Source organism: Anastrepha obliqua, chromosome 3 (genome assembly GCF_027943255.1).
Source record: "Anastrepha obliqua isolate idAnaObli1 chromosome 3, idAnaObli1_1.0, whole genome shotgun sequence".
Classification (NCBI taxonomy): domain Eukaryota; kingdom Metazoa; phylum Arthropoda; class Insecta; order Diptera; family Tephritidae; genus Anastrepha; species Anastrepha obliqua.
Window position 1 is genome coordinate 86,130,603 of NC_072894.1, and position 27,683 is coordinate 86,158,285.

Below are 27,683 nucleotides of genomic sequence, written 5' to 3' on the forward strand. Positions count from 1 at the left end.
ACAAGACGATACGCCATGCGACACTGCGAATGTAACAATTGAATTTCTGCAACGTAAATTTCCGGGACGTCTAGTGACAAAAAGAGGCGACATCGACTGGCCCCCGATATCACCTGACTTAACCCCCCCCCCTGGACTTCTTTTTGTAGGGTTATCTGAAAAGTAAGGTTTATGCCAACAAGCCGCAGACTATTGACCAGCTTAAGGCAAACATTCGTACTGAAATCGACACTATAAAACCCGAAATGCTTGGTGATGGCAAACGCAGAAAAAATATCGCAGTTTGTGATTGCTAATAAAGGTGGTCACTTGGCTGATATTGTATTCTAAAAATAGTTTTAATAAATTATAAATAACCAAACCAAATAAAACTACTTCACTTCTACAAATATGTTGTTTTTTTTTTTTTGAAAGTTATTCAGCTGGAGCTGACACCCTTTGTTGCGTGCTTCGCCGAGCTCCTCTGCCATTGCATCACTTTTTTTATCCCTTTAACAATTATTTTCTAACCATTGGTTAATAATAAATATTTGACTTTTTACAGCCCAAGTCAAGGTCGGACGTCAACCAAATATTTAATGGCACACTAGTCCAAACGCAGAGTATTATTAAATGTAATGCGAGTATAATGCAAGAGTAGTAATTAAATCGATTGCGTAAATTATAACTCGTATGAGATCTCATGCACATTACGCAATTTTTTGCAAACTTCCTCAAGCCTATGAAAAGGAAATTTCTTTGCTTCCAAGCGTATTACTATTTCCTATAGTTCTCAGTTATTACTTAACAGGAAATTGGAAAATTAATTCTGGTTGCACAACAAAATGGGTTACGCTGCTAAATTGTTTAGCTGGTGTTTGAAGTCTATGGAGTATTTGGGTTATTTAGATGAAAGCAAACGTTCACGCGCCTATTTACTAATATCTGTGCCAACTCTAACAATTTTACCAGCAGCTTATAACATTTGCTTCAATTGGACTGGTTTGGGTAATGCGATCTACGATATATTTATCATCATGAATCTGATTACAACGGTAACGCGTGCTTTTGCTGTAATAACTCATCAAAAGAAATTTGCGGATACTTATAAAGACATTGATAATTGGTACAACGATTTGGAGGTGAGTTGACCGTTTCAAGCGAATATTATATATTATATATAATATAATTGGCGCTTACACCCATTTTGTGTGGTTGGCCAACCTTCTACTCCTATTTGATGTTTTCCCCTAAATGGCGGTGCCCTCAGTTTTTAATCCGACTCCGAAAGGCAGATATTTGTTCTTTATTAGAAGCTTTTTAAACTCGGAGGCTTTTCGTTACTTGCCAGGGGGTGACCGCTATTAGAAACTTTCTATCACTGTGGTGTTTCATGCACGGAGTCTCGAACCTAACCACTTCCGGATGTTAATCGCGCACCAAGCCATTAGACTACAGCGGCCACATTTAATTATTGCTTGGTGATGTAATTTATCTAATTTTCACCCAGTGTTAGTCATCTTGACCTGCTTAATAAATCCATGGTGTCCTCCTGAAAATGAATTTTTTTATTTCAGAGCAAATTCTAAATAAGAACTACTCAAAAGCTTAGAAATGAAAACTTCAGCTAAAAAAGTTAGAAGGCAATACTGTTTCTGTTGCGCCACAAAACGTAGACAGGAGAGGGGGTTAAGTTTGCTAATATCCCAAAAGACAAAATGAACTCGAAAGATAGGGTAAAGTCGTCCGGCACTTCATTGAAATCAGACGAAAAAGTTTGAGTGTATCACTTTTCGGCTCCTCGGATTTCTATCAAACTTTTGCTTTGCTGGAATGAGCTCGTGACGGAACAAGCTTGGGTTGATACTTCTACACAAACTAAGTAAATCTTTTTTATTTAAAAAGTGTAGTTTTATTCAAAGAAAAAAGTATTTAGGTCATATACTGATTGTCGTGGATTCCTCTTGGAAAATGATTTGGCCCATCTTAGGAACGACTTGTGAAACTGGATAAATTCAAATCCAATGTCAGTCAAATACTTTCTGAGGGGCAGATTAAAAAGTTAGAAAACCTGACTAAAACAATTCATTGGGCTTGGGACATGGCACCGGCAATATCCAAAACTCGTACATAGATTAACATATCAATGTCTTCTGAGAATGGGAAAAATATATTTTTTGTGGGAAAATATTGTTTATTATATATATTGGGGTTAAGCTCTATTTTATTTCTGTATGGCTTAGTTATCAGAGTTGTTTGTCAAACAAAGAGCTTTTAAATTTAGTATATCCATCTTTTAAAATTCGGGAACCGTTTTTGGGTAGTTTGGTTTTACGGCTGGACTACCAACCCTGCGCAACCCCATGTACGTCAGTAGGGAAAGCACGTCCAGATCACATATTTATAGCGAGCCGCTTGCTCCAGGAAAAAACACCCGCCTTCGACCGCATCTCATATGATGAATCAGACGTCGAGGAAAGTTAGTTTTTAACGAAGTTTATATCTTCGACCTGTGTGGTCTGCGAGAGATCTTTCATTTCTCTCCTGGCATCCATATCTGAGAGGCATTTCCCTATCCGACGCGCTCCACCGAGGGAGGAATTATTATTCCATGGTTTACATCGAACTTTTCTACATTTTGTACTAGCTTTTCAGAAAGGGGATAAACTTATGCCTCTTTTTCCCTTTATCCAAATTGCATTAATGGATTAACTAGCATCCGAATCAGTTGTCAAACTTTATGATTCAATAATAAAAGTTTTAAAATGTTCAACTGAAATTGGATACTCCTTAATCTATTGTTGCATTTTGGAAGTAGGGAGAGAAGGGAAGAATATGATTGCCCTCTGCGAAAATGATAGTAGAAAAGTAATAGGAATAGTACATAAAGTAAATAATATGTACATAAACATTGGGTTGGGGTTGGTTATTTAAACAAAAAATAATTTTATCAATAAATTAATTAATTATATACTCGCTGTTGCTGTTTACAACCTCTTCCCACATCGCAACCAATTTGTTGGTGCCTGGTGTCGCAGACGTTGTTGAGCAAGTTTTTATGGACGTCTTTGTTATCGAAGGCAACGCCCTTCACATGGTTTGACAGGGAGCAGAAAATATCATAATCGGTCGGTGCAAGACTGAAGAATACAACGGATGCTAAAGGAGCTCTTATAGTGCGGCTTTGAGGACATAGTTCCTGAGGCGTTGTCGTGAAAGAGTATTGTTTGATCATGTCGATCAGGTCTTTTCATGATTGGTGGTGGTGGGCAATGTAGAGCTCCTTATTCACCGTGGCATTCTCTTCGAGCATTTCCCAGTGCACCATGCCCTCCCAGTTCCACCAAACAGATATCTCCTTCTTTGGATAAAGATCCCGTTAACTCTCGGCTTTGGCGTATCTCATGGAGCTACTCACTCCTTTCTTTGTTTCATATTGATGTATAGGAACCATTTCTCATCTTCCGTATGACCACGTGTTGCTCGATGACAGGCAAGATGCTGAGAGACAATTTGAAGGCGACTTTCTTCGCTTTTTTGTTGAGCTCATGAGGCACACAGGCTGCCAGTTTTTTAGTAATTCCCATTGAATGAAGGGAAGCCATTTCACGACTGGCTTGACGACCATTCTCCTTTAAAAGTGATTTAAAACGTTCTTCATCGAATTCAGAAGGCCTTCCGCTGCGGGACATGTCATCGACGTCGAAGTGGCCCGTTTTGAACTTTGCAAACCATTTCCGTCCTGTAGACTTACCTATGACACCTTCTCCATACGCGTCGCAAATGTCCCGGGCTGCTTCGGCAGCTTTTTCCCTCGATGGAAATCAAAGCAGAGCAGGTGTCGAGAAAAATTGATTTTTGCCTCCCGGGTATTACATTTCTAAGCCTCAAAACTAATAAAAAATTAAATAACTAAAATTACAATTTATCTAGCTTTATAGAGCAGAAAGAGTACAATCGAATAAATACTTACCCTTTGCCCAACAGCAAACCAATCGTTGTAAAATAAAATAAAAAATACAAAAACGCTATGAACTTATCTCCCAACTGAATATTTTAAAACAAAAAGTAGATTACTTGTGAAAAAACTACTTTTGGTCATATATTTAGCCCTTCAAGCACTTGTTCAAATATTTAATGCGAAATTGCGTTCGGCTTCTTCACATCTTCATCTAATAAAATATTTTCTGTGTACAAAAATGTTTTTTTTCGTCTTGTATTTTGTTTCCATTCAATTTAGCAAACACTGTTTCCAAAAGCTTAATTTTTCTTAAAAAATCAGCTCTTGGTTTAACCAATGCCCCTAGGAAACTGTGTCCACCCATGTAAGTGAAAGCTCATTGGGCACATAGTCTCTTTCGTATGATATAGCCGGCAGCATTTGGACACAGTGGACTCGCTCGGTTGTACAAATGGTTGTACATCTTTGGTCTAGCAAAATTGAAAGCTATTTCCGATGCAATCCCATGCCCATTGGTGCCTTTTCCTATTTTTCTCTAATTTTCTGACTTGCCCTTCAGTGAAAATTGAGCTGGCATTAGACTTAAATTTCTTCAAATCCACGACTCGTGCATTGCGCCTTATTTTTCAAGAATTGCAAACTGGCTATCATAGTTCGATCTAAATAAAAATACAGTTTTACATATTTAATTTTCATTAATTAAAACCAGTTTTTAATCAGTCTGAGTACAAATATCGACAAATGAAGAGTCGGGTTGTACAGCCTCATTTCCAATATTTAAAACTTGGGCTGGCATTGGAATAGCATCACTGGAATGTTTAGCTCTTTTCCGATCAGACCCGGTCTCAAAATCCATTTCAGAGAAATGAAGCGTACATACTTTTTCACCGAGCTTCAAGAAGTTTCCGAATGGCTCAATCCATTTGTTTCTTTTAATTTCTTCCCTCGGGCCATCTTGTAAAATACTGATAGACAGAGAAACTATTAAAATATGATAGTACCATATATTCCATAACACCGATCCCATTCAATGCATTTCCAACCCCACAATCGATAATATTAAAAAAATTATAGCTTTCTTAAAAATATCAAAATTATATTACGAAATTTAAACAAACATGTCGAATAAATATATTATATCTCCTAATTTATAATGAAATTCTAAACGACGCATAAGCACTTAGTATTAAGCATTAATTAAGCACTAATTTTACATCATAAGAAGAAGCTGAAGGCCTTAGCAGCCATAGCTTTCCTAACTAGGCTTATAATTTTAATTATAAACTTCAGTTTGTAATAATAATAATAATGATAGTACATTCAAAATGGCAAAACCTAAGCAAATTAACATGGCCGAAATTCACAGTGGTCGTTCAAATGCCTGATGAAACTTAACACAAAGAATACAAGAACTTTGATAGGGTCTAATAGGTAACCATGCTAGAGGGCTGGGAGTGTCATACTATACATACAATTATTGTAGAACCTGCTATCATATAGCAGAGCAGGAAATTATTAGACATCTGAATTGTGAGTGTAAAGAATTAACTAGAAAAAGACTTTACACGCTTGGTAGTGAATTTTTAATAAATGTAGCGAAAAATATGCATCTTAAACTAAAGAAGCCATCGCTTATAAAAGCCACAAGATGTTTTAGAAGAGACCCCATATCGCAAGGAGAGGTTCCAGTGGTATCACAACGTATCTACGACAGGTCTAAGTGGGCCATATTGGCAGCCACCAGTCTTACCTACCCATCTGCCATTTTGTGTTCACACAATCTTGTGTCCACCAATTCTTGCTTTTGGTATAATAAGGTTACTATTACTAGTAACGGGCGATTTTTTAGCTATTATCTTTTTAAGCAGTTGGTTTAAATAGCTGACGTACGTTTCGTGTTTTGTTTCACTGTCAAACATCTTCAGTTTGGTCTATAATTTAACCATGAATCGTCTTACAAACGAACAACGCTTGCAAATCATTGAATTTTATTATAAAAATGCGTGTTCTGTTAAGAAAGTTTAAAGTCGAAAAATTGTGTTCAGCGACGAAGCTCATTTTTGGATCTATGGGTATGTAAATAAGCAGAATTGTCGATTTTGGAGTGAAGATCAGCCAAAAGAATTGCAAGAGCTACCAATGTATCCAGAAAAGGTCACAGTTTGGTGCGGTTTATGGGCTGGAGGTATCATTGGACCATACTTCTTCAAAGATGCTGGGAATCGTAACATGACTGTGAATGGTGAGCGCTACCGTGAAATGATATCCAACTTTTTTTTGCCCAAAATGCAAGAGCTTGACTTGCATGACATGTGGTTTCAGCAACACGGAGCCACATGCCACACAGCACTCTTAATAATGGACTTGTTGAGAGGCGAGTTCGGTGAACATTTTATTTCACGTTCGGGACCTGTCAATTGGCCACCCAGATCGTGCGGTATAACGCCTTTAGATTATTTTTTGTGGGGCTATGTTAAAGCTCATGTCTATTCAGACAAGCCTGCTTCAATTAACGCATTAGAAGACAACATTAAAGCATTTATATGTGAGATACCGGCCGAAACATTTAAAAGAGTATGCCATAATTGGACTAAGCGAATGGAGTATTTGAAGCGCAGTCATGGTCAACATTTGCATGAAATAATCTTCAAACATTAAATTATATGGACTGTACTATCGACTTAAATAAAAATTTCATGCATTTTTTTGAGTTTTACGTGTGTTTTTTTTTGAAAAACTTTCCTATAGCTCTTAAAAAATCACCCTTTATTAAACATTATATTATTCTACTTACTGATTGGCACGGTAGCCGCTTACGCGATTTTGATCGAGTTTAATAAAGCTCACTTTATTCCTCAGGTCAGTTGGGCACACCAAGTGAAGCCAAGTCCTTCTCCAGCTGGCCTTTCCAACGTAGACTTTCCGCAGGACTTTCTCCTCCTCTGCTACCACCAGCTGGTACCGCATCCTATTCTTTCGGAGCCAGAGCGTTTGTTTCCATTTGGACGACATTGCCCAACCAACGAAGCCGATGTATCTTTCTTCGCTGCACTATGTCTATGTGCTTGTAAAGCTCATAAAGCTCATCAGAATCTTTCTCTCAAACACTCCAAATGACGCCTCGTCGGATATTGCCATCGTCCAAGCTTCTGCGCTATACGTTAGCATAATACTACTATAATGAGTGAAAACTGAAGAGTGAGCAACATTGTTGATGAATTAAGAAGCCTATTTTTTCTGTAGAAGCAAGAAAGCTACTTGAATACAGAATCTTTTCAAGAGTGTTTTTTTTTTGTTTTGTTCTGCTTTATTTCTTCGTATATATGCGTACATCAAACTGGCTGTCTCACCTTGTACAATATTATTACATATTATTGATTATTTATACTATTTGCTTCACATATTTTCGACAGCACGATGATGACAAAAGAACTTTTTATGAGCTACAGAAATTCACTAAACGTACTGTACATTTTTCCAAATATATTCAACGTTGTAGTATAAGCGCCGCCGCATTTGTTTCCTTTCAACCAATTCTGACCCAATATGGCAGTGAGTATGTATGTATATTTGTACCTAAAACAGAAAATTAAAAAAAATTTACAAACTTTAACAGACTTCGTTATTAGCATTGCAGTACCAGGTGTCGATTTACTAAAGAGCCCATCTTTCGAGATTATCTACCTACTTCAAGCATTTTGGGTAATCCCAGTATGCGCTTATTCATACATTCCGAGTGTGAATTCATTTCTAATATTGATGTCTTTTGGAACATTCATGCTGAAAGATCTTCAGCAGAGAATCAACAACTTATCCCAAATGAATGAGGAGAGCGCCTTAAAAAATATCAAGAAATGCGTTCAATGCCATATGAAGATAATCAAGTAAGTGATATATTTTCTTTTATAATTTAAATAATTTAAATAATTACACCAATCAAAAAAGTGTTAAAACATATTCGTTAACTACATGCGCATATATATATATATATATATGGGGCATTCTTTCTGAACGTGAGACCCCCTGCCCCCAGAATAGATTTTGACGAAAAGAGGTCTATGAGGGCTTAAAATGTAGGTAATTATGTTTACTTTCGAAAGCAAAGTGGCACTTCTTGAAATTCAAAATGGCGGATCCAATATGGCGGATTCAATATGGCGCAATTTTGCAGTTCGTGCATCAGATTTATGCTATGAACTGATGATAAAAAATGTGATGAATAATCAGTGACCAATAAAAATAAATAATTAACTTGGAAATATGTAAAATTATATCCATTGCAACAATTTTACTTAAAAATAAATAAAGAAAACACGAAATAGCATAAATCTGATGCACGAACTGCAAAATTGCGCCATATTGAATCCGCCATATTGGATCCGCCATTTTGAATTTCAAGAAGTGCCACTTTGCTTTCGAAAGTAAACATAATTACCTACATTTTAAGCCCTCATAGACCTCTTTTCGTCAAAATCTATTCTGGGGGCAGGGGGTCTCACGTTCAGAAAGAATGCCCCATATATATATACATATTAATATATGTGTTTGTGTGTATAAGTTTATGGTACGATCGAGATGAATAAAATAAATATATTTACACATTTCCTTAGCTTTCATGATGATTTGGAAGAATTATTCTCGGCCACAAACTTGCTTGATGTCGGTATTTATTGCATAATAATGTGTATGTTGCTCATATATTCAACGATGGTGAGATATATTTTACTATTATATATTTAAATGCATAGTTAAGCTTAGTATTACTTACATACGTATGTATATATAATTAGCACATAAATCTTTTGTTAGATGTTTGGCCGAGTTCCTACTTCAGTTTGTGTGCCGCCTCCCGACAGGTAGTTGGTCATGAGAATCTTTTTCATAGTATGATAGAAACACACTCGGAGGTCTACTGTTGCCTGCCGAGGGGTGACCTCTTTAGAAAAAACCTTTTCATTTGGCGCTTCAAAATTACCAGTTAGGAATTTGACAATTTATTTTAACGTTAAGATTCCATTAATTTATCTTCCCTTCAACGAAATTCTGTGCCCCAAATACTGTAATTACTAGGAGTATTATTTATTGCTACATATATATTTTTGTAAGCAATATTTGGATTCCGTGAATTATTAATTCAAAAATAAAATTTTATAACATTGAATTTTTAATTGATTTCATCACATTTTTAATCCACTTTATATACTTTAATTTTTCAGGAATTTGATTTGGCACTTATTTTAAAAGGCTTTTTAATTTTATTCGTTCAAACAGTCGCAATTTTTCAAACCTTTTATCTGGCAAACGATTTCTCCGATGAGGTAAGGGGAACTTGGTTTTGATTTTCACAAATTGTTAATCAATGTTAACGGAAAAATTTATCTTTCAAGAGCCTTGCTATAGCTAGCGCAGCATATAATACCAACTGGACTCAACGTGACGTGAAATTTCGCAAATATGTACTGTTGATAATCACTAGAAGTCAAACGCCTTTGCAGGTAATTTTATAAAAAAAATAACAAATAATTGTACATACGAGGTGTGCTCAAAAAGTATCGCGAATCTTGAACTTTCGCAGGTTACGTATATTCGGATTTCGATTTTTTTGTGACGACATGTTGGTACTCATGTCTCTCACTCATGTCGACGAGTTCGGCCATTTTCAATGTTCAGTTAATTGTTGACAGCTGCTTTGCTTGCACGTCTTTCGGCTCGTCTTCGATTTTTACCTATTCAAAAAGGTGGATCAAAGAACCTGTATCAAATTTTGTGTGAAAAACGAAATTAAGTGCGCGGATGCATTCCATGTTGACTGTGTCATACGGAGAAGCTACTTTGGACCAAAGCAACGTTTATCGGTGGTACGAAATGTTCTCGGAAGGCCGAGAAGATGTGAACGATAAAAAGCGTGCCGGACGCCCGAGCACTTCGACAACAGACGAAAAAATTGATGAAGTGCAGAAAATGGTATTGGCCAATCGTCGAATCACCGTTAGAGAAGTTACTGAGGTCCTCGACATATCGATTGGCTCGTGCCATTCGATTTTTTTCAATGATGTGGGCCGGAAAATTCGTACCAAAACTGCTCAATTTCGACCAAAAGCAGCATCGCATGAACATTGCTAATGAGATGTTGGACTCTGTCCGCGACAACCCAAATTTGCTCCAGAGAGTCATAACTGATGACGAATTGTGGGTTTATGGTTATGACGTGGAAACCAAAGCTCAATCATCTCATGGAAGCTGTCGCACGAGCCAAGACCGAAAAAAGCGCGCCAAGTTCGGTCGAATGTAAAAGTTTTGCTTACTGTTTTCTTCGATTGCAGGGGCGTTGTGCATCATGAGTTCTTGCCACAGGGTAAAACGGTCAATAAGGAATATTACCTGCGAGTTATGCACAATTTGCACGAAGCAATCCGCCAGAAACGCCCGGATTTGAGGGAGGTCAAAAATTAGCTCTTGCATCACGATAACGTTCCTGCTCACACATCGTTGCTTGTGCGCGCCTTTTTGGCCAAAAACAACACACTAATGATGCCACAGCCACCGTATTCTTCAGATCTGGCCCCCTGTGACTTTTTCTTGTTCCCGAAACTGAAGAGGCCCATGAAAAGACACCGCTGTGTCGAAGAAGGAGCTGAACAAGATAAAAATGATTTTTTTAAGTGCTTCGAAGATTGGAAAAAACGTTGTCACAAGTACATAATATCTCATGAGGATTACTTTGAAGGGGACAAAATAGATATTAATGAATAAATAAATAATTTTTGAAAAAACACAAAATTCGCTATACTTTTTGAACACACCTCGTATGTTCGTTTTATATACATATATGTATACAACAACCCTTAACTCAGGGCGGCCGCCGTTGCCGAATGTGTTGTAGCGTGACTACCATTCGGTACGTACGTTCGAGTATCCGTGAAACACTAAATCATGTATCGTGCAGTGATTGAACTTTTTATTTTTGGAAGGTTTAAAAGCAACGGAAATTTATGAACGAATGTTGAAAGTGTATAAGAACTCCTCGCCATCAATTACTACAGTAAAAAGATGGGTTGCTGAATGTAAGCCTTAAGCTTTCGTACAAGCCTTAAACACGATCCACGTCAAGGACGTTCAAAAACAGCAACACCAGAAATCGTAGAAAATATACAGGAAATCGTATTGAAAAATCGTCTAGTGACTGAAAGAAATTTAGTAAAAGCCCTTGGCATCTCATTGGGTTTCAGAAAGCTGTCTCCGCAGTGAGTGCCGCATTCGCTAACAATGGAATAAAAACACATTCGAAAGAGACTTTCTCAGCATCCAGCAACATTTATAGAGCAACATATATAGATATTTACAAGAGACGAAGGAGTGGTGTACACCTGGTTCTTCGATGTCCAGAAATCGGCCAAGAAGGTTTTAGCATCAGTTTTTTTTTTTTGGGAAGCGAAAGGAATTTTCTGTGTAGATTACTTGAAAACTAGTAAAACAATAAATTATGAATATTATTGTAATCTTTTAGAGCAGCTGAAGGAAAAGGAAAGGAAAAAGAAGAAAAAATAAAAAAGACCCAGTTTACAAAAGAAAAAAATTACTTTTAATCGGGGCAATGCACCGTGTCACAAGAGCATTTTGACAATGGCTAAGATCCATAAATTAAAGTTCGAATTGTTAGTAGCATCTACTAGGTTAGGGCCCTAGCGAACATCTGTCTAAATTTTTTTTTGCTGGAATGTTGGTATAAACTCCCTCTATAGTGTTGCAGAGTTTGAGCGTAATTTGTTAATTAGCTTGTTTTTGGCATTTAAATATATCAGTCAACCGCAGGTGTGCTCTGGGATTTTGGCTATAGATAAAAATATCGAACAAAGAATTTGTCTTAAGTTTTGTATTTTGAACGGGATTTCGTGTGCCAAATCGTTGAAAATGTTGCAGAAAGCCTATGGCAAGTGTGCTTTATCAAAATCGCGGTACACTGGTCTACGAGTGGTATAAGGCTTTTGCAAAGGACCGAAAAGTCGTGGAAGATTTACCCCGATCTGGTCGCCCAACAACATCTTTAACGAATGAAAACGTCGACAAAGTCAAGGAAATGGTGCTGGAAAACCATTCTTTAAGTTTGAGGGAGGTAGCTTGTGACCTTAGCGTGTCTCAAGAAGCAATCCGCAACATTTTACACCATAAATTGGGCATGAGACGCGTGGCTGTTCGAATGGTTCCAAAAGAGTTGAATTTCTTTCAAAAAATTCATCGGAAGAAGATCGTTGAAGATATGCTTGAGCAAGTGAATTCGGACCCAACGTTTATCCAGCGCACCATAACAAGTGATGAGACGTGGGTATATGAGTTTGACATGAAAACCACGTCAAAGCCGGCCAACAGTGAAAGAAGTGAAAGTGATGCTACTAGTTTTCTTTGATTAACATGTGCACTCGGAATTCGTTCCAAATGGTTCTACGGTAAATAAAGAATATTATTTGGAAGTTATGCGACGTTTTAGAACGTCTCAATTTGTGGAAAGAAAACTCATGGATCTTGCACCATGATAACGCACCGTCTCACAAGGCTCATACTGTAAACACTTTTTTCACCAAAAACCAGACAAATATCATCGAACAACCACCGTATTCACCGGATTTTGTTCCCTATGACTTTTTCCCTTTCCCAAAACTTAAATTTCCACTCCGCGGACGCCGTTTTAAGTCGATAGAGGAAAGAGGCCATTAAGGAGAATTCGCTGAAAGAGTTGAAGGAGGTCTCTTCAAACGCGTGCTTTAATGACTGGATTAATCGTTGGCTTTTTTGAAGGCGACAAAATAAATGTTGATGATCAAACAATTTATTGAACGATTCCCGGTACTTTTTTGACAGAATGTATACCCTATGATCTGAGAGTAAAGGGGAATGTTAAAATAAAACAAAACAGAGTTAAATTTCAGGCAAATTTATTTTATCTCAGCTTATTTTCAGCTCTTTCGTCGTAATGTCTTTGATCTCCTTATCGACTAAAATCTCCTTGCACGAAGTGGTAACTTCAACCTGGGAAATAAAAAGAAGTCGCACGGGGCCATATCAAGTGAATACGGGGCTTGCACGATGGTATTTACTTGGTGTTTGGTCAAATAATCCAGCACAATTTGGGCTCGGTGTGATGGCGCGTTATCATCATACAAAATCTAAGAATTGTTTGGCCACATTTCTGGCCGGCCGGGCAGACACTAATTATCCGATGGCGCTAAAAACTGACAGATGCGTGTCTTACAGTCCTACAGTCCAATGTGGACCGGTTCCCACGTGCGCGGTTCGTATAAATTAAACATTCCCAGTACTTTCTGATCATAGGGTATATATACCCCAGGGCTCCGGCTGCAAAACAATAATCTATTTGATGGAATAGCTTTGGTCAAATAGGTGGGCAAATTTTTGTTTACCCTTTTTCCTTATGTCGATTTTTCACTATTTTGGGCTAATGAAACGTTAAAATTCGAGGTTCTCAGACCCTTGGCGTTTATAAAAGTAACAACACGTTTACATTGGGCATGATGCTATGCACTACTTCCGCATTGATTAAGGCTCGATCAAGTCCTATATTAATAACCACATACCACTGTGTGCAAAAAGTAAGGTGAATTTATTTGTCAATCAAATGATTAAAATTTCGCTCTAGTTTTTTTTCATGAGTTGGCAGCACTGTTAATAACATCTGAGCCAACTTTCATGTGAATGTCATTATCAGTAATATATTTACGCTTGTGTTTACCAAACGAGCATTTGGTGATTCGACCATGTCGCAGAAAAATGTTTATAAGTGGTACAAAGACTTCAAAGAGGGTCGAGAATGTGTTGATGACTTGGAGCGCTCCGGACGACCATCGACGTCAACAGATGACCAACACGTCAATAAAGTGAAGGAGTTAGTGCTCAAAAATCGTCATTTGACTGATATGATCGGAATATCAGAAGGATCTGCGAAAACCATTTTGAAAGATCATTTGGGCATACGAAAAGTCAAATCTTGTTTGGTACCGAAAACGCTCAATTTCTTGGAAAAAGTCGTCGCGTTGATGTGTGTGAAACAATGTGCTAAAGGCGAAGCCAGACCGAAAAGAGCACGTCAAAGTCGTTCAAAAATAAAGGTCATGATGACAGTTTTTTGTCGATTTTCGTGGTGTGGTGCACTATGAATTCCTTCCACCTGGCCAAACTGTTAATAAGGAATATTATTTGAGCGTTATGCTTCGTTTATGTGAAGCAATTCGTCTAAAAATACCAGAATTATGGGCCAACAACTCTTAGTTTTTGCATCACGATAATGCACCGTGTCACACTGCACTCGTGACCATTTCGCCAAAAATTCCACGCACATCGTTCCGCAACCACCGTATTCGCCTGATTTGGCTCCGTGTGACTTCTGGCTATTCCCAAAACTCAAGAGCCCACTCCGAGGAACGCGTTTCGAGTCGATTGAGGAGATAAAAGCTGAATCGAAGAAGGTGCTGATGGCTATACCGGAAATGGACTATTTGGCATGTTTCGGGGATTGGAAAAATCGTTGGCATAAGTGTATTTCATCGAGAGGGGATTATTTTGAAGGGGATGAAATTGATTTACAAGAATAAATAAAGAGTTTTCATTTTACAACCAAATTCACCTTACTTTTTGCCCACAGTAGTAAATACATGATCGCCTAAATCAGCCTTATGTGCTTGAGGTGACCAGATAGCAATGAGTTTATTATTTTTTAATTTTTATGTTTCAGTAGTATTACAGTAGGCACTGACATCCAACTGTCAAAATATTCAATAACGGTTACCATTGCAATAGCCATCGTTTTATGCTTGTGGAGTATGAGGAACTTGTATTCTCAATACTGTTTTTAATAAGGACGTTACTGCTTCCTTGCAGTGTTACAGCAATCTTATTTGCCCATTTCTTTTCATCTAACTTCGTGTCTGATGAAGATATGCAGGAAGAACATTTGGCAGCCATTCGCAAAAATTTCTCGAGGGCAATTGTCTTCTACTGTTGACTTTGGTTCAGTTGTTCTATCAGATGGTGTTGTCGTTGAGGGATTGTTAAAGATTAAAAACTCTTCTCATTCGGATGTAGACGGTCTTTCTGTAACTTTGTTTAAAATTTGTCGCCCTTTGGTGCAACCTCTTAAACTAATTTTTAACAAATCCTCAGCTGAAGGAATATTTATTGATGATTAGAAGCTGACTTCAGTCACTCCAATTTAAAAAAAGCGGCAATGAGAGCGATATTGCGAAGGCGGTGTGCGAGGTCGGGCCGAACCCGGGCGACGCGGTTTTTCAGCCGAAGGAGCACTTCTTTGTGAAATGCCGCGTTTACAGTGCTTCCTGGAGGTACAAACTCCTGGTGGACGGGATGGTTTCGGTACTCGTTTTGTTTAGTTTTACGCAAAATTTTATCGAGTACCGTTGCTCCAACGATCGCTTCATTTTCGCCACTGCAAAATCCTAACACACTTTTAAAACAGCTTTCACGCGAGGAGCGATGTTGACTGCACCGCTGTTGCCAGCGAACTGGGACCGGTTTCTAGTGGAAGGGGAAGGTCCAACGATTATTTTCCCCCACCAGCCGATTCGGTTGATCGCTTGGCAGACGTTCCGCGCGGCAAGGCTTATTACTTTTCAATCAAACCCTGTATAACATTATTCCCTACATTATATGGAGCTCAGTTTAAGAGATTTTTTGATCAACTTAAGCAGTCTAAATGGACTACTGCGGCATTCATTGTTTGCCCAGGGCCTAATTGATTGTCATTGTAAAATATGGGCTAACAATATTACTTCTACCAATTCACAAAAATAATAAACTGAAAATAAGTAATTTGAATTTTTTAAATTTCTTAATTTTTCTCTTATTCTTAGTTCACTGCTGGCGGCTTCAAGCCCTTGACTATGGAAATTTTTCTCCGAATTTTACGCATTTCATATTCCCTATTCTCTTGCCTAAAGGGCACAATGTGAACAGCTAAAAATCGATCAATATAATCTCAACATCAATATCTATATACATATGTATATGTAGATGAAAATGTTTACACACCTGAGAATGAGAATTCATTTTGAAGAAGTTAATGGAGTCCTACACAACATATCACGCTTATATAAAAAAAACAGTTTTAATATTATAATAGAATTTCGTAAAGTATATAATAATTCTGTATGTATTTAGTACCCCCTTTGGAGCATAAATAAAAATGCTTAAATGTGTAGATTTCACGAAAAAATTCTATATTATTACATTCAATAATATAAAAGCATTGGTGAGTATAAAGAACCATAAATTCTGCTTGGTGCACACAAAAATATAGGATTTAGCTGTTTCATAAAACTCGTCACAGTCGCTTTCGGACTTTCCCAAATTTAGCAAAGCAGGGAAGACTTCGTTTCCAGATTAGGATGGATCTGAAACTTGTGGATTCAGCCATCGAATTCGGCGCGATCATTTCACACGTATTCACGCACTCGCCCAAACACATATTCACACAATCCTCCAATCAGTCGACCACTTCATTTGAAATGTCTAAAAATAAGCAAAAACCAAAAGTTATTATTATATTACACTTAGCGACAAGATTGATAAAAAACAAACAAAAAACGTTATAAAAATTGCCGAGAATTCCGGAAGAAATATGTTTTCCTATCTATGTCTATTGGCAACTTCTCAATTTCCATGTAGGTAGTTGCTGTATGGTTGCGGCCGCTGTAGCCGAATGGGTTGGTGCGTGATCACCATTCGGAATTCACTGAGAGGTCGTTGGTTCGAATCTCGGTGAAAGCAAAATTAATAAAAACATTTTTCTAATAGCGGTCGCCCCTCGGCAGGCAATGGCAAACCTCCGAGTGTATTTCTGCCATGAAAAAGCTCCTCATAAAAATATCTGCCGTTCGGAGTCGGCTTGAAACTGTAGGTCCCTCCATTTGTGGAACAACATCAAGACGCACACCACAAATAGGAGGAGGAGCTCGGCCAAACACCTAACAGAAGTGTACGCGCCAATTATTTATTTATTTTTATTTTAGTTGCTGTATGGAGCTCGAAAATTTTCATTGTACCGCAAGGTATTACTTCCGAGCTTGAACGTCATACGCCTGTTCATAAAATGTTGTAAACATTTATGAAAACAATTATAACCATTATGACTTTTTATACCCATAACTATAGCTCTTGCCGGCGCATCACAAATAAATGATCGGCAGCTCACTTTGTACGCTTTATCATTGAAGATATAGTTTTCGTTAAGCAATTCAGTAAACTCTGCAATAAATGGCGTTAAAAACTGATTAACGTTTTTAGGCTTACTATTACCAGACTAAACTCCCGCGGTACATACACACTTCGTGCCGTGCACATTAACGAGGATCGGCCAAGCCTGAACTAAAGAGCATTTAGCTACGAGTATTGGTAATCCGTCGACGTTTACGTTTAACTCAATTTTATCGCTTTGGTGTGAATTAGAACAAAAAAAACTGTCAAGCACTCTTTCGGCCCATAATGGACGTACTCACCTTCAATTTGAACTATTGGTGCATCCCTAGGGGTTTTTTTCAATGTTCTTGCATCTTTTGACAAGGTAGGCAGTGAATGTCTTAAAATTGTCAACAGTGCATCATGGAGAATTGCAAATCACTCCATCACTCCATTTAGCTAACTTGTCTCTAGTATCATACTGGTCAATGATTTCGTCACCGCTTTCTGAAGAACTTATACTTGGGAATGGAGTATCACTTGCAATTTGTTCATTGAAATTTTCAACATAAGCCACACTTTTTTCAGTAACACTTTCAGGAGTACCGGCACTATGATTCCTTTCAATATAACTTGTTTTCGTTCTTTTATTAAGAAGGAGATCAATAACTCCTCTATTTGGCACATTGTAATATTATTTGGTTAACTTTTTATAACAATCAATTGTGTATTGTATTTAACACTTCAATTACTTATCAATTCACTCACTGTAAACGGTAATACTTTAATTTATAAACAAACATACATATTTGTTAAAATATCTTTCAATATTTACCCAAGAACTTTAGACAGCCAAATGCAAAATGATAGACAAATATTGGTGAAATTTGATTCACATAACGGGATAACAAATAAATTCTTTGAAAAACGAGTGAAAACTGGAATGAAGGAATCTGGCCTCCGTACTCCTTGCTATTCGCTGAAGAAGAGATGTCATTAACCTCCGAACGATATTTTCTTTTAGTGCTGAGATGAGCTGGGTTTGTTTCACATACTTTACTTTACTTCATCCCAACAGAAATACTCCATAGAGCTAAGATCGGGCTATCTGGATTGCCAGGATATGTCATCGGAACAGCTTATCAGTTTGTTGGAGAAAACATCACGCAGTATCGCCATTGTCGCTCTGACTAATGTAAAGATACACCGTCTACGGAAATTGCTTGCCCCGTGACGATTTTCAAAAAAAAAAAGATCAAATTATTCCACCGCTTGATAGTGGACACCAAACCCCTACTTTGGGACTGTGAAGTGGCTATTGATGGTTTTATAGTGTGTTCTGTCAGCAAGGGACAGTTTTGCTTATTAACATTTCCATTCAAATGAAAATGGGCTTCTCACTTCAAAAGATAGTGTTTACAGAACGAAATGGCTCGAACATTGTCTCGCAGAAATTTGTACGCGCTTGCACGATTTGAACTTTGAAGAGTAGAAGTCCTCAATATTTCATGCACAATAGTTTTTGGAAGTCCCCGAGCAGGCAAATTGCAGCGATGAGTTAAATATTTTCATTTGTTCTCGATGTCCGGATGTGCATCAGCCAGAGCCGGATAAAATCTTCTCTTAGGGGATCACGTAAATGTTGAATATTGTAGCGTGAACAAAATCTACGACGAGCAGTTGCACACGAATCATTGGCCTTGGAATACGCTCCGATTGCGAACACGGGTGAGCACGTCCACTGTGACATCATGACTAAATAACCCGTACGAATAACGAAGCTAACATAGTTCTCTCCGCTCATACACTCAGCACGTAGGGAGGAACTTTAAATTTACCCAATTTTGAAACCTAATTCTGCCATCGGACACCTGTACTTATTTTAAATTTGTTTAATACATTTTAATCAAATCAAGCACAAGATAATCCATGCATAATTACGAAGCTTATGAGGTCTGAAATATTTATAAGATAATGAGGTTGGATGGTCGATCTATAGTGTCTGCCGGATGTTGCTGCATGCTACATAACAATTTTTTTATGGTTTGTCTGAAAGATTGACGTAATGAATTCAATCCAGAAGATGTTGAAGTCCCTAATGCTGGGCACAAACAGAAAATAAATCCAAACAATCGGTTGAAACTCATCTTGCCACACAAGTGTGGATTTGTTGACGATTTTACTTTCACGCTGTTCGTTGCTGAGTGAGCATCGAACGCGGAAAAAAATGTTTATCATCAGAAGATTTTTTTGCACACTTTCTATACTAGCATTTTTGTCTACTTCTTTATATTTTTCTAATAAAATTTGTCACGATTTTAATTTTAAATTTCTGTCTTTATATTCATCGCTCTTATTTTTCTATAATGCTGGCTGGCTTTTAAACAAATATTTGAGTTCCTCAATAAATTATTTATTTATTTATTAGAAACTAGCAAACCCGGCCCGCTTCGCTGGGCACACTAAAATAGAATAGATATGGTTTAGAACAAAAAAGATATGGTTTTCATATTATTTATTTCTTTATTCTTTATTCAAGCGCTTTGGCTTAAACAATATTTTTTGTTTTTCTATTTGTTTTTGAGTAAATAAAAAATATAAATTGAAAATAAGGAAAAAAGAAGATTGTTTTTAAATTTCGAATGAACGCAAATGAATAACTAAGAAACAATCGTCTTTTTTCCTGATCATCCATGCATTTTTCGTTTCAATTTATATGTTTTATTAAGCATTGGAACTTTTTTAACCATTATCCATTTATACTTTTCAAACAAACAAAAACGAAAAAAAATTTTTTTTCCACGAACACATAATTTCATTCGGATTTCACATTAAATTCTCAAATTTCGTAAGAAATTATTCACTGTTCCAAAATCCACTCCAAAAAAATGCACAAAAAATTTTTACACTTTGCACTTACGTCTTCTCCTTATGGCATCCAAATCAGAAAGAAATATTAACACATTGTAGCTCACACTGTCAATTTGACAGTTCAGTTCCGCCCCAAGCGTTAAAAAAGTAAACGACATTATGGCTGGTTCAAAAGAACGCTGTACCCGTTGCCAGTGCTCCGAATTACAACCAAACTTTACGAAACCCATTTTCAATACTTACTTAACAATGTGTGTAAGTTTGGTTTAATTCGGTGCAAAGACACGGCGGGTCCACGTTTTGGCATATATTTCGAGACCCTAGTCATCAATAGGTATGAAAATTATCCCGTATTAAAGCACTTATCGACAGCTTTCATTTGATACCCATATTGTACATACACAACCAAAGGTTACCCGGGTCCACGTTTTGACCTATATCTCGAGACCCCAGTCACGGAGTGGCATGAAAAATACTCTGTACTCAAGCATTCACCAACAGCTTCAATTTGATATCCATATTGTACAAACACATTCTAGGGTCCACGTTTTGGTCTCTATCTCGAGGCCCTAGTCACGGAGCGGCATGAAAAATACTCTGAACTAAAGCATTCACCAACAGCTTCCATTTGATACCCATATTGTACATACACATCAGAAGGTTACCCGGGGCCACGTTTTGACCTATATCTCGAACCCTATCCACCAATAGGTATCCAAACTATATGGAAACCATCATCAATTCCTTCTTAACAATGTGTGTAAGTTTGGTTTAATTCGGTGCAAAGACACGGCCGGTTAGCGAACACACACAAAAAGTTGACTTTATTTTATATATAAGATGTAATACAATATACAGAAAAAATAAACATTACTTACATATTTTATTCCATTCCATTTTGTTTTATCGCATTTTATTTAAATGTTTTATTTTAATTTTTTTTATTACTATTTATATTAATTTTTTTTTTCTCTCATTTAATTTAATTTTTTATCATTATTTTTTTTCACGTTAAAGTGCATACCTACTTTCTTTGAAAATGAGAAATCAATTTTTATGTTCAGCTGAAGTTTTATTTAAAATTCAAAATGAAATTGCATTAAGTTCTTAGATCTGTTTGCATGTACATAGATATCTCGTATATTATACTTATGCATATATTCAGCACACATACATATGTAGCTAAAATCAGTAGAAATGTGTAAATTTGTTGTACATAATTTAATATAATAGTAAAATGATTCACAGAAAAAGTGTACGTATAGGTTGATTCCTTCAAATTGGTTTTAAATAAAAATATGTTTGCATGTAAATAATAAACACCATAAACATAATATGTATTATATGTATATGGTAATTAGTAAAAATATATATACAAGTATGTATACCAGAAAGTATATTAAATAACTTATAATAATTATAAACGTACAGACAGATTTCAATAAATAAGTGCGTTTGTATAAAAATGCGGACGTATATATGTAGGTATTTTAAATGCTTGCAAAGGAATGTATTCGGTGGAGACAAATAGACTTTATATACAGTGTCTTCCCGATAAACGTGACCAGCGCTGGCCGCAATAATCGCGCTTACTTTTTTATTCAATCATAGGTCAGGAAAATTACAGACTTCAAATTGTCTTTTTATATGAATCGCCTGCTCAATGCCTCAAACAAACACCTTCAGAGTTATTTACACATGAAAGCCTAGGTTTATGTAAACAAATTAAATTCTTTTCATGTTTTTTGTATTACAAATATGGAAAATAATGCTAGCGTAGCATTTATTGAAGTAGCTATCGACAGCAAGAAAAATACTTGCCTATCTACCGCGATGTCTAAATTTGGTATCTTCGCAAGACTAATGCGGCTGCTCATTTCGTCAGCTCCGTCGAAATTCGGAAATACCCCTCCAAACCATTTGTTACCAAACTAGTTTTCAAACAGACATACGTTTCGATATTAACGTGCCATTGTTGCTAGCGTATGCCGATGATGTCAAGTGGTCATCGTGCCAATCAAAAAGAAAAAGAGCAGTTATCGAATTAATAAAAATCTGAAATTCACGATGACAGAGTTTGCACTAATTGCAAATTTTAGCCAACAGTAGCGATTATCGGGGGCGTACAAGTAGTGAGAATTATAGGTTTGAATGACTGCGTGTGCGTAGAGCCTATTTTTATTTAAGTTATTTCTTATCTATTTCAGACGTATTGCTATTATAGATATTTCATATTTAATATTTGATATTTATTTTTACTTTCTATTTTAAAAGAAGAATAAAGAAAGTCAGTAAATAGAGAGAAATAGAGCGAGATAGTTTGACGAGTTATTAGCTACCATAGGTAGAAAAATAGAACAAAAATTCCACACGTAGTATTAGTTACAAAGTATTACATATACATATGTTATCTGCTTATATGTCTAGGAATAACTAGTTGACAAATTTTTAAATGGATATACTTGTACATACATACATATGCATAACTCTCACAGAATTATAGTTGTTAGATGGATTTTCCTAATACAATAATTTTGCAAATTTAAACATTTGAATAATAGTAAAATAAGCTTTATAGCATAGGCAGACGACGGCGTTAATCGGTATTAACGATTTACGTGCAACTAATACGGATTGACAACTATACTTAATTCTCATAATTTAGGGGGATTTTCGATGGCAACATAGCCGAAAAATGACATTTAGTATCTATTGTGAACTAAATATAACTTTTAACTATAAAATAATGAAATTTTTAAAGAGTCGAAAGAGAAAAGATGCAATGCTAGTTTACACTAATACGTTCGAAATTCCAAATTTTAAAAATAGCAATTTAAGATAAAAAAATATATATATTTCTTAGTATTGAGGCAGCTAATACCCGCATTTATCGCTTGCAATCCATCTTTTATTGAATGAACAAATCAGCCCTTCATTAATCCGCATAACAACCGTCTGTCGCAGTACAATTTTAATCAGAATTAACTGCTGCAGTAATCCCGATTAACGCCACTGTCTGCCTAGGCTATTAAGCATTGTGTAAACTAGGTTTTATATTGTTGCGTTTTCCCTCCATTTGTTAGTTTAGTAATTTAATATTTTCTAATTAATTTGATTTTCGTTTAATAAACATCATAAAAAAAACTTTCACATACACCTACCGAACTTTGTTCTAATAACTATACAAACATACATAAATACATATACATAAGCCTGTAATATTGGCGCACTACTTTATTATTATTGGCCCATGGCAGCCTGTTCTAATTTACTTCAACGATCCAGATTTATATCCAGTGCCAAGGACTGACACTCCAGCAATATTCCCCAAACATTTACGGGGAATATTTATGACGCAACAACAATCCACTATTGGTTAGTTCTGCGCTGCTGAACCTGGGTCAATATGATCACTCAAAAAGCACTTTAAATAGTAAATAACAGTGAAATTTCAAAACCAGATTAAAAAACTATTTGATCAAATCTTATGACAAATGTTGCAAAGGATTTCATGCTCAAGAATAAGAGGTGAATTGATGTTACGCCCATATTTCAGAAGTGATGTAAATTCTTAAGTGAAATATTTTTATAGGGACAACCTCGCGCATAAAAAGCGAAATTACATTTTCCGGGTGCGAAATGGCCCAATGTTATGCGAATAATCATGAAACAATGCAGATCCAAAGACGAATATATTAGTCAGATATAGCTAAAAACTGGGAGAATTCTCTTACAACTAAGAGATGAACGGAGTTGAAGGTATGCCACAAGTAATTAGAAAGTTTGGTAAAGCAAAAATCATTAAAATACTGAACCATATTTTTATATAATTTGAAAATATCAGCCGTTGTTTGAGTTGTTATTTCAGAGCGCTTAGTATTAATATATTTATACTGCTTTCTCATAAACCAGACGGAATCCAACCTTGCGTCCTAACACCGTCTAACTTCGACCAGATAGCCAGTGCTGAATTTTTATTATACACTTATGTAGTATAAATTTATATAAATCAATAAATAAAAAAATATACAAAATTATGTAGCAAACCTATGTGAAATGGTGTTTTAACCTTTCGTTCTATAAAATTGTTATTGGCCGGAATAGTAGCAAAGATATGAATGTATTTAATTCAAGAATGTTGTTACATTTATTGGTTTTCTTTTACGCCTAATGATTCTGGCGAAAATACTTTTTCTTTCGCTTCTAAAAATGCTGGTATTGATAAAGATAATTTATCCTGCTGACATTTCTTCACTAGAGAAGGTGAATTTCAAGTTGGGTGTTAAGGCATTTTTATACACAAACTCTTAAGTCATGTGCTACGACCCGTAAACGTGGAACTTCGACCCTTTGAATGTTTTTCAACGGGAAAAGTCACCAAAAGACCAAACTTAGCAAGCTCTAGCAAATCTAAGCTGAATTCAAATTTCTTTGAAAGTGAATATTTTCATGTGAACTTATTTAAAGTATTCCGCAAAGATTGTGATGTTAACAGAACGAGTCTTACTCCTGGTGGTTGGAATTCTTATTGCAGTTCGACGGAATCTGCGCGTTTCCCAGGTTTCCTTAAGCAATAACGATTTAGTTTTAAAATGAAATATGTATATATATTAAGGATTACTCAGGTGCGTGCTCGTTGTATTTACTGCGTGGGATGTATCCACCTGAGAGCAATTTTGATATTTATATGATGCGGCGTTTCCTTCGAAAGAGGAATGTGATAACGGACTTATTCTTAACGAATATGATATAAACATCTATACATATGACTCAAAGCAAGATAACAAACCAGGTGGAAGGGTTTACTATGTTAAACTTGGGGTCAACCAATCATTTCCCCTACCTGAACATTGCCGTGTATTTCAAGCGGAACTCTATAAAAGAGGCAGTCAACCAGCCATAAAATCCAAAACACAATCGTCAAAAATCGTTATAGAATGTTTTGAACTTCTAAGTGACGTATCTCAAAGTACACCTTATTTGGGAGCCAAGTCAAAGGAATATAGCAGGAAACTGCAAAGCAGATGAACCTTCTCTAATTGGTTACAACTCTTGATATGCAATTGGATAAGACGTTGATACCCATGCCCATGGCCACTTGTGAATTACTCATAGATAGGGAAACCATCAAACCACTAAGCAAACTGACATGGTCGAAATGGAACAGCGGTCGCTTAAAAAGCCTATTGAGATTTAATAGAGAAGGTACAAGAAACATGATAAGTGTATTAACTGGTCATTGTTTATTAGGTAACCACAACAGAAAGTTATGACACCCACAGAAGAAGAAACAGTCGGGCACGTCTTATGTAAGTGGGAAGGCTTAGTCAAAGGAGTTTTCTCACTCTTATATGTACCTAAAACTAACGAAGCTTTGCTCGTTTATAAAAGATACAGAATGGTTTAAAAAGGAATCCATAGTGTAAGGATAAGTTCCAGTGGTATCACAATGTACCTACGACAGGTCTAAGTGTGTCATTACGACAACCACCCTACCTACTTAATAATGCATCTAAACTTGATTTTTTATCAATGATCGATTCTTATGTCGTTGATAATATTCTAAGCCCTAGTTTTAGTGCAAATTCATTGTTTTCAAAACAAGCTCAATAGATCTCAATTTTGTCAGTGACAATATCGATTTCAAATTTCGAAGTGTCTCAGTCCATTTTCAGCTACAGATAAGTATCACATTTATTTGGTGCTTAAATTGAATTTTGCTACTAGTACTCATGAAGAGAAATTAGCCTTTAACTAAATGCAATAACTGTTAGTTTTCACGCGATGATAATCCTGTAATTGAAATGCGCTGACATTGCCCAATATTTTTCTATTTTCAGGTCTAAAGTGGTTGAGATTTGTCCCTTTAAAGCAGCGTAACAAATTACTTGAGAAGTTTATGAAATGTTATTTCAAATAAACTTAAAAAATTAAGGAATTGTAATTTACTTTTATTTTAATTTTATTTGCATTTTTGGTGTAATATTCCCTCCTTCAGCGATTTTATTAACTTCGTATTGGAAGCTAGCGAGACAACGCTGTTTAAAATTATATTCTAATAAATTAATTCTTTAGGTCTATCCTAACTTTTAAATTAATCTAATCTCCTCAACCAATTTGAAAGCAATACCTGATCGTAATCCCCAAGAAGTCGAATACTTGATAGTGAATAGAAAGTTAACGATGGGCATTCATTTTCATACAAACATATCTGCATACATATCGATGTTTCTTTAGCCAAGTGGGTTTGTGCGAGTTCGGGGTTTAATGTCCACTTAATGTCCAATAAAACACGAAATTATGCAAAATATCCTTACTAATAGCGGTTTTGCCATAAAAAAGTTACTCTTAAAAACCATCAGCCAGAAATTGGATGTAGCACTTAATATGGGATGTGTGCGTGAATTACATAATTATTTGTATACTCGTATATGTATGTGTGTTGTAAATTTACCCAACTAAAAATATTCACTTAAGTTAGCTAGGCTCGATATACATATATTTTATTATCAACTAAATTTAACAAATATAAAAAATGGAAAAAACTCATATTTTATTTTTAAGTTAATCTATGAAATGTATAATATATGGAATTACGACTTATAAATATTATATTTTTGTAGCTTGTATGCATATGTATACATATGTTTTGGAAAGTTGCTATCACGACAGAGACTTGCATGTAGGAATATATTTCGGAACGTACTCGGAAGTTATCACGACAGAGGAATATATTCCGGAACGAAGCGTTGGTGCATACCATACATTTTTAATTATTTTACACATTTTTATCAAGTGACATATTTTTATAAAAAAAAAAATGTATTCAAAAATATTTTTGCGAAACTGTTATATAACATAACATTATTTTTTATGTGCAACTTGTCAATTACAAATTTATTCAGTACGTTTTGTTTTTTCACCACGCAAATACTCGTATGTTGGTTGCCCCAGGAATGGTATGGTGACGTCGACCATATTGGGGTAAACCAGAAACTTATTCACCACCTCGCACAATTTGCTTTCGATGATGCTTGTCACAATGGAATAGTCCACAGATTTTTCACCAAGTGCTGGCTTTGCTGATAGCCAAAGACGGGGCGGACCACGAAAGCTGTGGGTAAATTGAGAATGTTATATAATTACAAAATTTGTAACGATTGTTGAAAGCGTACATTGAAGGTCTTGATTGTATGTTAAACGGTCAAATGGTCAGCGGTCTTAAATGGTTTCCATTGAAATTTTATTCCAATGCTTAATATTTAGTAGACAGCTGAGACACTCTACTCTGTTTTACCATCAGTGCTAGTGCTTTTATTAATCTACTAACCAAAAATAACCGAATGCACTTAATCGACTAATCGTTTACTTTTTACTATTCCAATTAACCGTTCACAATAAAAATGATAACTGTAACATACTATATTTATTTTCTCAATTTTATTTTTTTGCTTTTATGGATTTTGAATATTTATTTTCGTTGGTTTCATTTTTAAAGATTGGAAAGCTAGTATAATAATATTATTAATATATACTCAAACATATAGGCAAAGCGCTTGACTCACTTCAGGATGTTTTAATTATATGAATTTGAATTCAAGCTTTTTGTTCTTTGATGAGCTGTATGAGCTTTACGACGACATAGACATAGCGCAGCGATTAAAGAATA

The 27,683-nt window shown here is 36.0% G+C and overlaps 2 protein-coding genes across 10 annotated transcripts in view; one reads left to right on the plus strand and one right to left on the minus strand.

Moving 5' to 3' along the window:
• Positions 1–824: 824 nt before the first annotated feature.
• On the plus strand, positions 825–15,932 carry LOC129240457 (odorant receptor Or2-like). The gene is made up of 7 exons (XM_054876259.1): positions 825–1,121; positions 7,354–7,492; positions 7,557–7,824; positions 8,551–8,650; positions 9,157–9,258; positions 9,328–9,435; positions 15,820–15,932. The coding sequence occupies exons 1-7, from the start codon at positions 825–827 to the stop codon at positions 15,916–15,918; spliced, it is 1,113 nt and encodes a 370-aa protein (XP_054732234.1). The 3' UTR covers positions 15,919–15,932.
• A 5,133-nt stretch (positions 15,933–21,065) lies between these two features.
• The window catches only part of LOC129240455 (translational regulator orb2-like), a 123,704-nt gene continuing 117,086 nt past the window's right edge, over positions 21,066–27,683 (minus strand). For all 9 annotated transcript variants that reach the window (XM_054876256.1, XM_054876254.1, XM_054876257.1 and 6 more), the window contains one exon: positions 21,066–27,128. In XM_054876256.1, coding sequence (XP_054732231.1) covers positions 26,912–27,128 — 217 coding nt within the window. In that variant the 3' untranslated portion in view covers positions 21,066–26,911. The remainder of the gene's footprint in view (positions 27,129–27,683) is intronic.